Source organism: Budorcas taxicolor, chromosome 3 (genome assembly GCF_023091745.1).
Source record: "Budorcas taxicolor isolate Tak-1 chromosome 3, Takin1.1, whole genome shotgun sequence".
In the NCBI taxonomy this organism is placed as follows: domain Eukaryota; kingdom Metazoa; phylum Chordata; class Mammalia; order Artiodactyla; family Bovidae; genus Budorcas; species Budorcas taxicolor.
Genome location: NC_068912.1, coordinates 28,739,567 through 28,754,884, shown reverse-complemented (window position 1 = coordinate 28,754,884; position 15,318 = coordinate 28,739,567). Strand labels below are relative to the sequence as shown.

The 15,318-nt window shown below is 35.5% G+C and overlaps 1 protein-coding gene across 1 annotated transcript in view; it reads left to right on the top strand.

Moving 5' to 3' along the window:
- Window positions 1-12,961, top strand: part of SYCP1 (synaptonemal complex protein 1) — a 133,235-nt gene extending 120,274 nt beyond the window's left edge. Inside the window, exons 28-31 of the mRNA XM_052637670.1 lie at window positions 3,701-3,883; window positions 8,341-8,487; window positions 12,642-12,731; window positions 12,824-12,961. Coding sequence (XP_052493630.1) covers window positions 3,701-3,883; window positions 8,341-8,487; window positions 12,642-12,731; window positions 12,824-12,961 — 558 coding nt within the window. The remainder of the gene's footprint in view (window positions 1-3,700; window positions 3,884-8,340; window positions 8,488-12,641; window positions 12,732-12,823) is intronic.
- Window positions 12,962-15,318: the final 2,357 nt, after the last annotated feature.

Sequence of the window (15,318 nt, the reverse complement as noted above, 5' to 3'; positions counted from 1 at the left end):
AAATGTTCCCTGCACATGAAAGGAAGCATCAAGTATGAAAAAGGAAGGTTATATTCAGCTTCTAATATATTTGGTAATATAGGATTATTACAGAAGAGTGTTCTTGCAAGTTTTAGTTAAAATGATTAAATATTCTTTATACATAGTGATGTAGTCTCCTAAGTCTCCACAGAAGTTGCTCTGACTGTAAACTGAAGATAACAGAGTTGTTGAGAACAGTTCAGTTGTTAAGGTATAGATGGTGCTTTAATTTTGATAGGTTTGTGTTCAAAGAAGGGCTTCCCAGGTGTCACTAGTGGTAAACAACCCACCTGCCAGTGCAGGAAATGGCAAGAGATACGGGTCCAGTCCCTGTGTCAGGAAGATACCTGGAGGAGGGCATGGCAGCCCACTCCAATATTCTTGCCTAGAGAATCCTATGGACAGAGGAGCCTGGCAAGCTACAGTCCATAGCGTCACAAAGAGTTGGACACGACTGAAGTGAGTGTTCGAAGAGAAGAAAAAAAAGAATTATTGTACCTGTGAATGAATATTAAGTGCTTAATGTGTCCAGACACATATAATAGACACTTGAAAACATTATATATGGAGAAATTATTGTCATATTAGAATTAACTGGGAGGATTAGATACAGACTGGGCTTCCCTGGTGGCTCAGATGGTAAAGCACCTGTCTGCAATGCGGGAGACCTGGGTTCAGTCCCTGGTTTGGAAAGATCCCCTGGAAAAGGAAATGGCAATCCACTCCAGTACTCTTTCCTGGAAAATCCCATGGACAAAGGAGCCTAGTAGGCTACAGTCCATGGGGTTGCAAAGAGTCAGACACAACTGAGTGACTTCACTTAGATACAGACTAAGCAAAGTATCTGATGAAGATAATATATTGGTTAAACTCCAGAATTACTTCTAAATATAGAATGTGTTCATATTGTGAAAATATATATCAGATATTACAGATTTGTTTTGATTCCTGTATAATCCTAGTAATTATATCTATTCTCTATATACATTATCAAATAGATTAGTTAATTCCCTATATTTTACCTGGGGGTCTGGATATATATATTGCAGATAATGAGAAAATGATAAATGAAAAGATTTAAATAGGCTTTTGTGTGCTATGCTTTATTCTAAGAATATTGAAGTATCACAAACCTTATATATAATAATTGTTAGGTCTATTAATCAAAGATTTCTGAGTTTGGGTATGTTACTTCTTCATACTTAAGTCTTATCATCTGTAAAAGGATAATAATAGTACCTTTTCCCAAAAGTTGTTATGAAGATTAAATGAGATAGTATTTGTGAAGCATTTGAAATAGTGCTTGGCACATAGGACATGCCGAATAAGTATTTGTTTAAAAAGTATGACAGAAAAGCATGAATGTTGTGTGTATATGCATCACTGGAAATGTAATAGTTAGAAAAGAATGTAACTTGCAGGAGAGTACATACATCTTCATAAGGTATTACAAAGAGGGTTATTTCAGTAGTCTAGAATGCTGGTGCATTTTCTTTGTCTACCAAGCTACTAGAGAAATGTTAGATTCCCAGATATGACCACAAGGTGGTATAGTTGCCATTCCCAGTCCTTTTGGATGAAGAAAATGTGTCCATGAAAGCAGTTAAATTTTGGAGATTCTGAGGATGATTCCTGGTAAGTTCAGAGAGCAGAAAAAGTTTTCTTTAATCAAAATTGTGTTATCAGCTATGTTATAGAAATATTTATGAAAGAGTATGTAAAATTTGCTCAGAGATAAAATTGCCAACATCCACTGGATCATTGAAAAAGCAAGAGAGTTCCAGAAAAACATCTATTTCTGCTTTATTGACTATGCCAAAGCCTTTGACTGTGTGGATCACAATAAACTGTGGAAAATTCTTCAAGAGATGGGAATACCAGAGCACCTGACCTGCCTCTTGAGAAACCTATATGCAGGTCAGGAAGCAACAGTTAGAACTGGACATGGAACAATGACTAGTTCCAAACAGGAAAAGAAGTACATCAAGGCTGTATATTGTCACCTTGCTTATTTAACTTATATGCAGAGTACATCATGCGAAATGCCAGGCTGGATGAAGCACAAGCTGGAATCAAGATTGCCAGAAGAAATATCAATAACCTCAGATATGCAGATGACACCACCGTTATGGCAGAAAGTGAAGAGGAACTAAAAAGCCTCCTGATGAAAGTGAAAGAGGAGAGTGAAAAAGTTGGCTTAAAGCTCAACATTCAGAAAACGAAGATCATGGCATCTGGTCTTCATGGGAAATAGATGGGGAAATAGTGGAAACAGTGATAGACTGTAGTTTTTTGGGCTCCAAAATCACTGTAGATGGTGATTGCAGCCATGAAATTAAAAGATGCTTACTCCTTGGAAGGAAAGTTATGACCAACCTAGACTGCATATTAAAAAGCAGAGACATTACTTTGCCAACAAAGGTCCATCTAGTCATGTATGGATGTGAGAGTTGGACTGTGAAGAAAGCTGAGTGCCGAAGAACTGGTGCTTTTGAATTGTGGTGTTAAGGAAGACTCTTGAGAGTCCCTTGGACTGCAAGGAGATCCAACCAGTCCATTCTAAAGGAGGTCAGTCCTGGGTGTTCTTTGGAAGGACTGATGCTAAAGCTGAAACTCCAGTACTTTGGCCATCTGATGCGAAGAGTTGACTCATTGGAAAAGACTCTGATGCTGGGAGGGATTGGGGGCAGGAGGAGAAGGGGACGACAGAGGATGAGATGGCTGATGGCATCACCAACTCGATGGACATGGGTCTGAGTGAACTCCGGGAGTTGGTGACGGACAGGGAGGCCTGACATGCTGCAATTCATGGGGTTGCAAAGAGTCGGACATGACTGAGCGACTGAACTGAACTGAACTGAGGTAAAATGCAACTCTGAAAAAATGATACCAAAATTAATTTTTTGTGTGAAAAAGTGTTATGAACTTGGCAAGAAACCTGCAAATTACCTCATTTATCTCCTTTAAAAATTATTTTATTTTTAAATTGAGGTATAGTTTACTTACAGTATTATTAAATATAAATTTCAGTTATACAACATAGTGATTCACAATTTTTAAAGGTTATACTCCAGTTGTAGTTATTATAAAATACTGGGTATATTCTCTGTGCTGTACAATATATCCTTGTAGCTTATTTATTTTATACATAGTAATTTATGCCTCATAATCAGCTCCTTTATCTTGCCCTGGAAATTTCTGTAGGTTTTTATTTCATCATTTTTCCTCTCTCCCTTTTTTGTTTTCTGAAGGTGAATGAAACTAGTGGATAGAAAAGGGCTGATATTTTTACAGATGAAACAGGATTTATGAAAACATGAAAGAGATACCTTTGGGCTGTAGGGTTATTGGAATGAATCACAAATTAAGATTTTTTTTTTCCCCACCAGGACTAGAGAATTTTCTTTGGAGACTTTCCAACTTTTGGTCAAATAGAGAGTTGAGATTATTATTTATTTTTTTAGCAGCACTGTGAGAACAAAGGGAGCAAAAACCATTTTCATCTTAAATAAGAAAAATAAAGTCATAAAGAAGATAGGTGTAATTTATTCAAAGTTTTCTACTTAATACTACACTTGAGTGTAAATTCTAGTTTATTTCAGTGTTATTTTTACAAGTTGCCACACTTTAGTTAAAATGACACTTAATGATGACTTCATTCATTTTTGTTGTTCAATAGAAAACACAGACACCTTTATTGGAAACACCTGAAACTAATTATTGGAAACTTGATTCTAAAGTACCTCTTTCACAAAATGTATCTCGAAGCTTCCCATCAGCTGATCAGAGCAGATCTTCAAAAGATAAAAGAGACTATCTGCGTACACCTGCCAAAAATATTTTATCTACACCATTACCAAAGGTTTGTTGCTAAAATTTCTAAGAAAATTGTCCTTTTTTTTTTAAATAAAAATGTCTCTGGTATCATATACCATATATCTGGTATCAAACACATAGGTATAAAAACCTTTGTCTTGAAAGTTTTGGTTATTTGTTACACCAGTGTGAAATAGTTTAATTGTTTTATTCTATCACTGTACACAACTTAATGACATCTTGGGCAAATTTTATTGCTTTCTGGCTTTTACCAGCATATAGGTCCCTGATAGACAAGCTCTAATTTTGACTTGAATTTTCCAGTATCACCTCAGTTACCTCCCTTTGCTGTTTACTCCTCATCATCTTGTTGCTGGAGTCTTTTAGTTAGCAGTCAGCCTTTGTGAAGCAGGTACCACTAGCAAGGTGGCTCATATCTAGCTATCTTCAACATGTCCACTTAATCCATGGGGAATTCTTTCAACCTTTCAGTGTTAAATGGTGGTGTATAATGCTCTACTTCTGACTTCCCCTCTCCTCCTCTCTGCCATCTGTCTTACTCTGATTTCTTTTTACTTGTTCAGGTAGACATAAAAACAGATAAATAAGTCTTCTTCTTAGGTTTCTATCCACCTAGGGGATGACATGCCAGTCTCCCCTTCGAGAAGGTACCATTAGTCATTATAAGGCTTCTTTTTTAAAAAAAATTTAACTAGAGAACAATTACTTTACAGTATTGTGATGGTTTCTGCCAAACATAAACATGAATCAGCCATAGGTATAGATATGTCCCCTCAATGGAAAATTACTCAACTATAAAAAGGAAAACTCCTTTTTAGAGTTATATCCTTACTTGCCTTGAGAATTGATGGAGGAGTATTTCAACCTGTCTTTACCCCGTAAGCCAAAATTTTGTGCTTTTCCCTCCCCATTTGCATAAATTAACTGGGAATAAGAGAGATATCTGGTGATTGTTAGTCTTGTTCTACCACCTTTTAATAAGCCTTAGAGAAGGAGGTAGCCCTAATTATACATTGCTTTCTTTAGAGTGTAAGTTACTAGCACTTTTCCCCCCAACTTTGTGCTTTAGTTGACAATTTCAGACAAAAATAGTCCCACTTATATCCTGTATTATATATATTGAATTATATATACAATATTATCCACCTCATGGAAATTATGAAAATTAGTAAAGTACATAGCAAGGCTTTTATATGAAATTATCTTGTTGTATTTATTATTTTATTTTTCAAAATATGAAATGATCTCTATTAAAGAATTGTTGTTAGGTTGCTAAGTCATGTCTAACTCTTTGCAACCCCATGGTCTGCAGCACATCAAACTTTCTTGTCTTTCACTGTATCCTGGAGTTTGAGCAAGCTCATGTCCATTGAGTTGATGATGGCATCCAACCATCTCATCCTCTGGTGCCCCCTTCTCCTCCTGCCCTCAGTCTTTGCTAGCATCAAGGTCTTTTCCAGTGAGTTGGGTCTTCACATCAGGTGGCCAAAGTATTGGAGCTTCAGCTTCAGCATCATTCCTACCAATGAATATTTAGGGTTGATTTTCTTCAGATGTTCAAGCTGGATTTAGAAAAGGCAGAGGAATCAGAGATCAAATTACCAACATCTGTTGGATCATTGAAAAAGCAAAAGAATTCCAGAAAAACATCTACTTCTGCTTTATTGACCTTGCCAAAGCCTTTGACTGTGTGGATCACAATAAACTGTGGAAAATTCTTCAAGAGATGGGAATACCAGACCACCTTACCTGCCTCCTGAGAAATCTGTGTGCAGGTCAAGGAGCAACAGTTAGAACTGGACATGGAACAACAGACTGCTTTCAAATCGGGAAAGGAGTACATCAAAGCTGTATATTGTCATCCTGCTTATTTAACTTACATGCAGAGTACATCATGCAAAATGCCAGACTGGATGAAGTACAAGCTGGAATCAAGATTGCTGGGAGAAATATCAATAACCTCAGATATGCAGATAACACCACCCTTATGGCAGAAAGTGAAGAACTAAAGAGCTTCTTGATGAAAGAGGAGAGTGAAAAAGCTGGCTTAAAACTCAACATTCAGAAAATGAAGATTATGGCATCCGGTCCCATCACTTCATGGCAAATAGATGGGGAGACAGTGGAAACAGTGACAGACTTTATTATCTTGGGCTCCAAAATCACTGCAGATGGTGATTGCAGCCATGAAATTAAAAGATGCTTGCTCCTTGGAAGAAAAGCTGTGACAAACCTAGACAGTGTATTAAAAAGCAGAGACATTACTTTGCTAGCAAAAGTCCATCTAGTCAAAGCTGTGGTTTTTCCAGTGGTCATGTATGGATGTGAGAGTTGGACCATAAAGAAAGCTGAGTGCCAAAGAATTGATGCTTTTGAACTGTGGTGTTGGAGAAGACTCTTGAGAGTCCCTTGGACTGCAAGGAGATCCAGCCAGTCCATCCTAAAGGAGATCAGTCCTGAATATTCATTGGCAGGACTGATGCTGAAGCTGAAACTCCAATACTTTGGCCACCTCATGTGAAGAGTTGACTCATTAGAAAAGACCCAGATGCTGGGAAAGATTGAGGGCAGGAGGAGAAGGGGACAACAGAGGATGAGATGGTTGGATAGCATCACTGATTCAAAGGACGTGAGTTTGAGCAAACTCCAGGAGTTGTGATGGACAGGGAAGCCTGGGTGCTGCAGTTCATGGGGTTGCAAAGAGTCAGACATGACTGAGCAACTGAACTGAACTTTCTTTCAGATTAACTGGTTTGATCTCCTTGCAGTCCAAGGAACTCTCAAGAGTCTTCTCCAGTTCGAAAGCATCAGTTCTTTGGTGCTTAGCCTTCTTTATGGTTCAATTCCACATCCATACATGACTACTGGAAAAACCATAATTTTGACTATATGGACCTTTGTTGGCAAAGTGATGTCTCTGCTTGTTAATACACTATCTAGGCTTGTCATAGCTTTCCTTCTAAGGAGCAAGTGTCTTTCAATTTAATGGCTGTAATCACCATCAGCAGTGCTTTTGGAGCCCAAGAAAATTAAGTCTGTCACTGCTTCTACTTTTCCCCTTCTATTTGCCATGAAGTGATGGGACTGAAGTTAAAACACTTGTTTGTAACTGTTAAAGCTTCAGTACTTTGGCCACTTGATGCAAAGAGCTGACTCATTGGAAAAGACCCTGATGCCAGAAAGATTGAGGGCAGGAGGAGAAGGGGGTGACAGAGGATGAGATGGTTGGATGGCATCACTTATTCAATGGACATGAGTTTGAGCAAACTCCAGGAGATAGTGAAGGACAGGGAAGCCTGGCATGTTGCAGCCCATGGGCTTGCAGAGTCAGACACGACTTAGCGACTGAATAATAAAACACAACAACTCCATAAACATTGAGAAGAAAGCTTTTTTCCTTTTTTCCCCCTTTAACTGAGTGAGCTCCAAGTTGGGTCAAATACAGCCCTGTAAATGAAGTTGTCTAGAGAATCACTAAGTGAAAATGAAGTCGCTCTGTCACATCCGACTCTTTGCGACCCCATGGACTGTAGCCTACCAGGCTCCTCCGTCCGTGGGATTCTCCAGGCAAGAGTACTGGAGTGGGTTGCTGTTTCCTTCTCCAGGAGATCTTCCCAACCCAGGGATAGAACCCAGGTCTCCTGCATTGCAGGCAGACGCTTTACCATCTGAGCCAGCAGGGAAGCTAGAGAATCACTAGACAGGTCAAATATTGACAACTGAGCATAAAATTTTGAAAGAGCTCCCAAGTGTGTTTTGCTCTGTTCATTGGCTGCCAGGCTGGACCAGAAATGTCCTTTTTAAGAGAGCAGGGGATGAGATGAGGAAAAGTTCAGGCACTAAATTTGCTCTTCTTACAGAGGTTCAGCCATTAAAAAAAGAGAAACAACTCTTTAGGTTGTGGCAAGCTTTCTGTTAATTTCCACAGTTATAAACAAATTGATTTTGACCACTTTTACTGGCATTTTTATTGCTTTGTGGAAGAGCAAATTTTTGGAGGTTTACTCTGCCATTCTTGCTGATATCAGTGACCTTACTTTTTAAAAGACAATTTTCAAAACTTATAAACTTACATATTACAGGATAATATGTAATACTAAACATTGACTAATGGAATTACTTTATCAACAAAACATGAGCAGACTTGCTTTCTTATAAATCAGGATTTTTATGTAGTAATAAAAGCTCTCAGTTCTTTGATCTTAATCATTGTTTGAAAAGTTTAAGTCTCTCTTAAGGTTGTTGGCTACTGAAGCTGCAGTGTCTCTCCCATCCTTCCTTTCTCCTTGTCTCCCTCCCTCTCCCCCATTATTTTATTAAAAACTTCTGAATTAAATTCTTATCCAAAATTTCTACTTCATACACATGCCAGTAATAATGGAGAGTTATATTGATTGTTAAAGATTCAACCTGCCTTTATTAATAATATATGTTTTATTTGATGGGATAATTTTTTGTTTTGTTTCCTTTTCTTTTGGATAGGCATATACTGTGAAAACACCAACAAAACTAAAAATTCAGCAAAGAGGAAACAAGAATGTACCCATTGAAGAAAGTAATAGTAAAAAGAGAAAAATGGTCTTTGAGTTTGATATTAATTCGGATAGTTCAGAAACTACCGATCTTTTGGTAAAATTATTACAAATAATCAACATTTATTGTTTATATTATTATATTTCTACATTATTTCTTGATGTATGTGTATAATATATGTGCATAGTATCTATTACTGCAATACTGAAAAGAAATAAAATTCTCTATAATATAGGACTCTCTGCTTTTGTAGCATTTTAAAAAATTAGGGTTAAAAAAATCTCCCTTAACTTCAGAAAACAGGATATTTTGAAATACTTGATATGACATAGTTGGCATTTGAGATGACTAATTAGCTTGTTTTCCAGAAGAGTGTTAATTTCTTTACCTTTTTCTTTTTGAGGCCCACTGGATCCCTTTAATCTTGCAGCCAAATTTGTTGTTCAGGACTCCTCTTGATTTTGCATATTATAAATGTTTTCTTTAATTTTAATACCACTTATTGATTGCAAACAATAACATTTCTGTGATTCTTAAAGAGTTAATGTGTTAAAAATGGCATGTTTAAGGAGGATAGTTCCTCTAGCAGTTTGTATGACCAGTTACTCCCTACTTCATATATATCATTATTTTCTACAGGCATAATAATAATTTATTAAGAATAATTAAACTTACACTCATTTAGTTTAAAACCAGACTAACCTCATTATACAAAATGGAGCAATTTACCAAAGATTCTTAATTACAAAATTGTAATTAAAGCCATTTGTTTTATTATTGCAACTCACAACTGTGAGATTCTTCAAGTTTTTATACTGCTTTGAGACCTCTGCTTTCATTTATTCTGGAATAATGAATAGCTGAAGTCTTAAAATTGTAATTATTTAAGTTAACTTAAAGAAAATTTCTACTCTAGTATCTCTTTGTTTTATAGATAATGATTAAGACTGTGAACCAGGCACTATTGTAAAAACTTTACACAGAATACTTCAGTTATTTTTTAAAACAATGTAACACTCTAGAAGTAGAGACAGAGTTCTTATTCTCATTTTACAGTGAGGAAACTGAGTCACACTGGTACTTTTCCAATATCACATAACTAGAAAGTCATGGAGCCAAAATTTGAACACCAACTGTCCAGCTCCATGGCCTATGTATGTCATTGTACACAATAATTTCCAGGTATAACTGAAGTCAAGATATTAAAGACATTTTAAAAAGTGATGAGAATTAGTAGAAAGAGCATGAGCTCTGGAATTAGAGATAGTAGGTCTAGAATTCATATTGTTTCTTTTCTGAATTTAGGCTAGTTTCTTTACTTATCTGAGATTTGGAATAACTCATGATTTCATGTCATTTTTAAAAGTAGCATCACAACTTTGTAACATCATGAACACTACAGTATTTTATTTATACTATTACATTTTAAATTATCTAAGAAGACATTTCATAATAGGCTTTATCAGTTATAATTATCACATGAAATTAAAAGTCTTTGGTAAAGTCAAGTACATGGGAAATTTTAAAAGCTGAAATGATTGTAATTTTGGTTTCTGACTTTACTTTTTATTTTCTACATAACTTAAAAGCTAATGCTTAATTTATCTATATTGCTGGGCACACAATATATGAAGATGTAATTTTGACATCAGTAACAAAAGGAAAATGGAGCTGTTTGTGTAGGCTATTGAAGTTAGTATAAATTCAGATTAGGTTACTGTAATGTTTGGTTGTTAAACGTAATTCCTATGGTAACCACAAAAGCATAGAATATGCACAAAAGGAAATGGGAAGGAAATCAAAACATTTTGCTACCAAAAATGTTACCTAGACAGAAAAGAAGGTAATAATAGAGGAAATGAGTAACCAAAACCAAATCAAAACAAAACAAAACATCTGTAAAGCATATAGGAAATGAATATCAAAAAGGCAAAAGTTAGTATCTCTTTATCAGTAATTAACTTACATATGAGTAATTTACAATGTATATTTGGAGGATTATATACTCCAATAAACAAAAAAAACTCATGTTAGCTTCAAATTGGCTAAATATGAAAGGCTGGAAAAAGATATGCAAATAGTAACCAAAAAAGAGGTGGGTTGGTTTTACCAATATCTGACAAAATAGATTTTAAATCAAAAAGTACAAGAAACAAATAAGGACATTATATGTAAATAAGAGGTTCAATATAGCAAGAAGTTATGACAGTTTTAATCATTTATACACCTAATAACATACCCTTAAAATATATAAAGCAAAGCTTTATAGAATTGAAGAAATGGACAGTTATACATTAATAGTTGGATGCTTCAATACCTCTCCTTCAATAAAGGGTAAAACAACTAGACAGAAGATAAGTAAGGAAATAAGATTGGAACAACACACACCAAATAGATTTAATAGACACATATAGGGCAATGGCACTCCACTCCAGTACTCTTCCCCGGAGAATCCCATGGATGGAGGAGCCTGGTGGGCTGCGGTCCATGGGGTTGCGAGGAGTTGGACACGGCTGAGCGGCTTCCCTTTCACTTTTCACTTTCATGCACTGGAGAAGGAAATGGCAGTCCACTCCGGTGTTCTTGCCTGGAGAATCCCAGGGACGGGGGAGCCTGGTGGGCTGCTGTCTATGGGGTTGCTCAGAGTTGGACACGACTAAAGTGACTTAGCAGCAGCAGCAGCAGACACATATAGAACATTCAGTTCAACAAAAGAATACACATTCTTCCCAACTGTACATGGATATTCTCCAGGATAGACCATGTAGGTCCCCAAACAAGTCTCAATAGATTTAAAAAACTAGGCATCATATATAAATTATCTTCTCTGAATACAAGAGATGAAGTTAGAAATCAGAAAGAGAAGGAAAACTAGAAAATTCACAAATTTGTGAGAATTAATACACTTCTAACCAACCAATGGATCAGAGAAGAAAACACAACGGGAATTTGACTTAGAGATGAATGAAAGTGAAAACACAGTACACCAAAACTTATGTGAGACAGAAAAACCAGTGCTCTAAGGGAAATGTATAGCTCTAAATTTCTACACTGAAAAAATCAATAAACTAACTTTTTACCTTAAAGAACTAGAAAAAGAAGATCAAACTAAACCCAAAGGTGACAGAGGAGGGAAATAATAAGAATGGAGATAAACAAATTAGGGAAAAGAAAACAGAGAAAATGAATGAAGTCAAAATTTATTTCTTTGAAAAGATCAATTAAATTGACAAAGCTTAGCTTGACTAACAAAAGTCAGAAATATAATTGGAGATGTTATTACCAACTTTTTAGACATAGAGAGTACTGTGAACAAATGTGCCAACAAATTAGATAACCTAGAAGAAATTAAAAAATGGAGAAACTACTTGAAATACACAAATTGCCTAAGCCTGTTCAAGAAGAAAGAGAAATTTTGTGACTTAGTGAATTCTGCTGAAATCTTAGAATTTATGATAATGATTGAATATTTTCATCCATGAACCTTCTGAAATTTGTATTAAATGTGACTCTAATGAGCAGGAAAAGATATTGTGAACTGTTTGCTTCTGACTAAATTTGTGTTACATGTTCATTAAGAAAATGGATTCTGGAGCTAGCCTACCTGGATTTTAATCCTCGCTCTATCTCTTACTAGCTGTATCGTCTTGGGCAAGTTACTTAATATTTGTGTGTCTCATTTCCTCACCTTTAAAATGGAGATAATAATAGTACATATAGATCATAAAAATGTTGTAAGGATTAAAACCAATTAAAATATGCTAAGTGCTTAAAACAGTGCCTGACATAAAGAAAGAACTAAATAAGTGTTAGCTATTATTACTTGGGAAAATATTCAGAAATTGATAATTGGCAACATTTATAATTTTTATAGGATTATGAATGCTTATTATAAGGCCTAAGTATGTTTAAATAAAAAGGCTGGGAAAAAGAGTGGGGAAAGTGAAACTGAAATAGAAATCAGTAGAAAAACACTATTCATATACATCTTGTATTCTACATAACCCTTTAGATGTATGGTTAGTAGAATCAAAATCAGATTTCCTTGTCTGGCAGACTGAGAGTTAAGTTTGTCAGTTTTCTTCCTTCAGGCTTTTAAATTTTCCTTCCTCTTCTTTCTCCTTCCCCCGCCTCTTTTTTTCTTCCTCTTTATACTCTTCCATTTCATTCTCATATGTAGAATATAGACAAAAATTTTATAATATTAATGGTGGGAGCCTCCAAATTATATTTTTATATTTTTCTTTAAGAGCATGGTTTCAGAGGAAGAGACACTGAGAAAACTATGCAAGAATAATAATCCACCAATTTCTCATCTTTGTGTCAGAACACCAAAAAAGGTAGTTATTTTGGAAAGCAAATTTAAAAAGCTGGATTTAATTCTTTTTTTTTTTTTTGAGTTAAACATATTATGACTTTATTTTCTATCCAGACTCCTCCATCTCTAACAACTCCTGGATCTATGCAGAAGTCTGAAACTATGAGGAAAACGCAGGAGGACCGTTGGGCTGTAATTGCTAAGATGAATAGGAAACAAAAACTAAAGGAAGCAGAAAAGCTGTTTGTTTAATTTCAGAAAATCAGTGTGATTAAGGAGCCTATAACATAAAATTTATAGTTAACGTTTTTAATTCTTATTTTCTAAAGAGCCAGACATATTCTGAAATTAAGACTTTTGATTTGTAAATAATTTGTTTCTTTATATTTTAATGTATCAGCCTAAATGGGAAATAACCACATTGTTACTTAAAAATTTGTAATTCTCTTCAGATAATTAGATGATTGTTTTGGTTTTACCTTTTCTTGAATTGACGAAAACTATTTTGGCTAAGTTTTTGCACTTATAAAATTGTCCATTGAACACTAGGAATATGTTGTTGAGATATACTGTTTATTCTTTACTATTAAAATATTTTGGATTCACATAAATACTTCTCATTGTTTCTGTGAGGTCGCCCGAGCAGCTTAATCATAACTTTGCTAGTATTATTTATTTTTCAAATCTTGAGGTCATTTTATTTGTTTCACGGTCTGAAGCAGCTTTGATTTATCTGTTGATAAAATTGACAAATGGCTTTACATTGCAAGAAAAAAGATTCTCCTGATATGACTTCCTAAAATACTTCATTTATTCAACATTCATTTGGCAAATATTTATTGAGTATCTGGTTCAGCGGTAAAGAATCCACCTGCAATGCAGGAGAAGCAGGAGCCATGGATTTGATCCCTGGGTTGGGAAGATCCCCTGGAGGAGGAAGGTCATAAAGAATCAGACATGACTCAGCACATATGTATATGTACCATGCTAAGACTTAAGCACAGTTCTAGATACTGGGGATATAACAAAAATAAGACTTATCTTCTTCCAGAGCTTGCATTTTACAGGGAAAATAGGCAATAAATAAACTATATAAACACATAGTATATTAGTTAAGGATAATTGCTAAGAAGAAATAAAACAAGAGTATTAGAGAGTGTTGAAAAGACTTGAAATTTTATGTAGAGTGACCCATACTGAAATGACATTTGAAGAGCTGATGAATAGTGAAACTGTGGCTATCCTGAGGATAACATTCCTGATAAAAGGAACAAAAAGTATAAAGGCCCAGAGGTGGAAATGTGCTTAGTGTATCTGGGAAGCAGCAAGGAGGCCAGTGTGGGTAGAGGACAATGAGCAAAAGAAGGGTATAAATTAGAAAAGGCCTGTATTTAACAGGATAGAGAATTTGGGTGGACAGATTATATAATGGTTATAGGCTATTGTGAGAACTTTGGCTTTTACTCTGAATATGATATGAAATTAGCAGACATTTCTGAGCAAAGACCATGATCTGACTTATGTTTTTAAAATAAAGCTCTTTCTAACTGCTGTATTGAGGACAGATTTTGAAAAGAGGACAGAGGAAAACTAGTTATTTTAATAATGCACATGAAAGATTATAGTGGCTTGAACAAAGGTGAGAGCAGCAGAGGAATAAAGAAGTCAACTTCTAGATCTATTTTGAAGATTAGATGTGGGATATAATAAAAAGGCCCAAGCAATACAATTTTGGACATGCTAAGTCTAAAATGCATATTAGACATCCAAATAGAAATAGTTAAGTAGGCTTAGAGACAGATCCAGGGTAGTGATATAAATTTGGGAGTTAGCATATTTAAAGCCATCAGAGTGGATAAGAACATGTACAGTTGTGAGCATGACTATACCTAGGAAAGAGAGGAGATCAAAGATGAGAAGGAACCGTAAAAGGATTAGCTAGGGTAATAGTGAAGTCTAGCAAGAAGGTATTTCAAAGAAGAGTGATATTGAGCATCTTTTCATGTGTTTGTTAGCCATCCATATGTCTTCTTTGGAGAAATGTCTATTTAGTTCTTTGGCCCAATTTTTGATTGGGTTGTTTATTTTTCTGGAATTGAGCTGCTTGTATATTTTTGAGCTTAGTTGTTTGTTAGTTGCTTCATTTGCTATTATTTTCTCCCATTCAGAAGGCTGTCTTTTCACCTTGCTTATAATTTCCTTTGTTGTGCAGAAGCTTTTAATTTTAATTAGATCCCATTTGTTTATTTTTGCTTTTATTTCCAACATCACTCATTATCAGAGAAATGCAAATCAAGACCACAATGAGGTACCATTTCACACCAGTCAGAATGGCTGCGATCCAAAAGTCTGCAAGCAATAAATGCTGGAGAGGGTGTGGAGAAAAGGGAACCCTCTTACACTGTTGGTGGGAATGCAAACTAGTACAGCCACTATGGAGAACAGTGTGGAGATTCCTTAAAAAATTGCAAATAGAACTGCCTTATGACCCAGCAATCCCACTGCTGGGCATTCACACCGAGGAAACCAGAATTGAAAGAGACACATGTACCCCAATGTTCATCGCAGCACTATTTATAATAGCCAGGACATGGAAACAACCTAGGTGT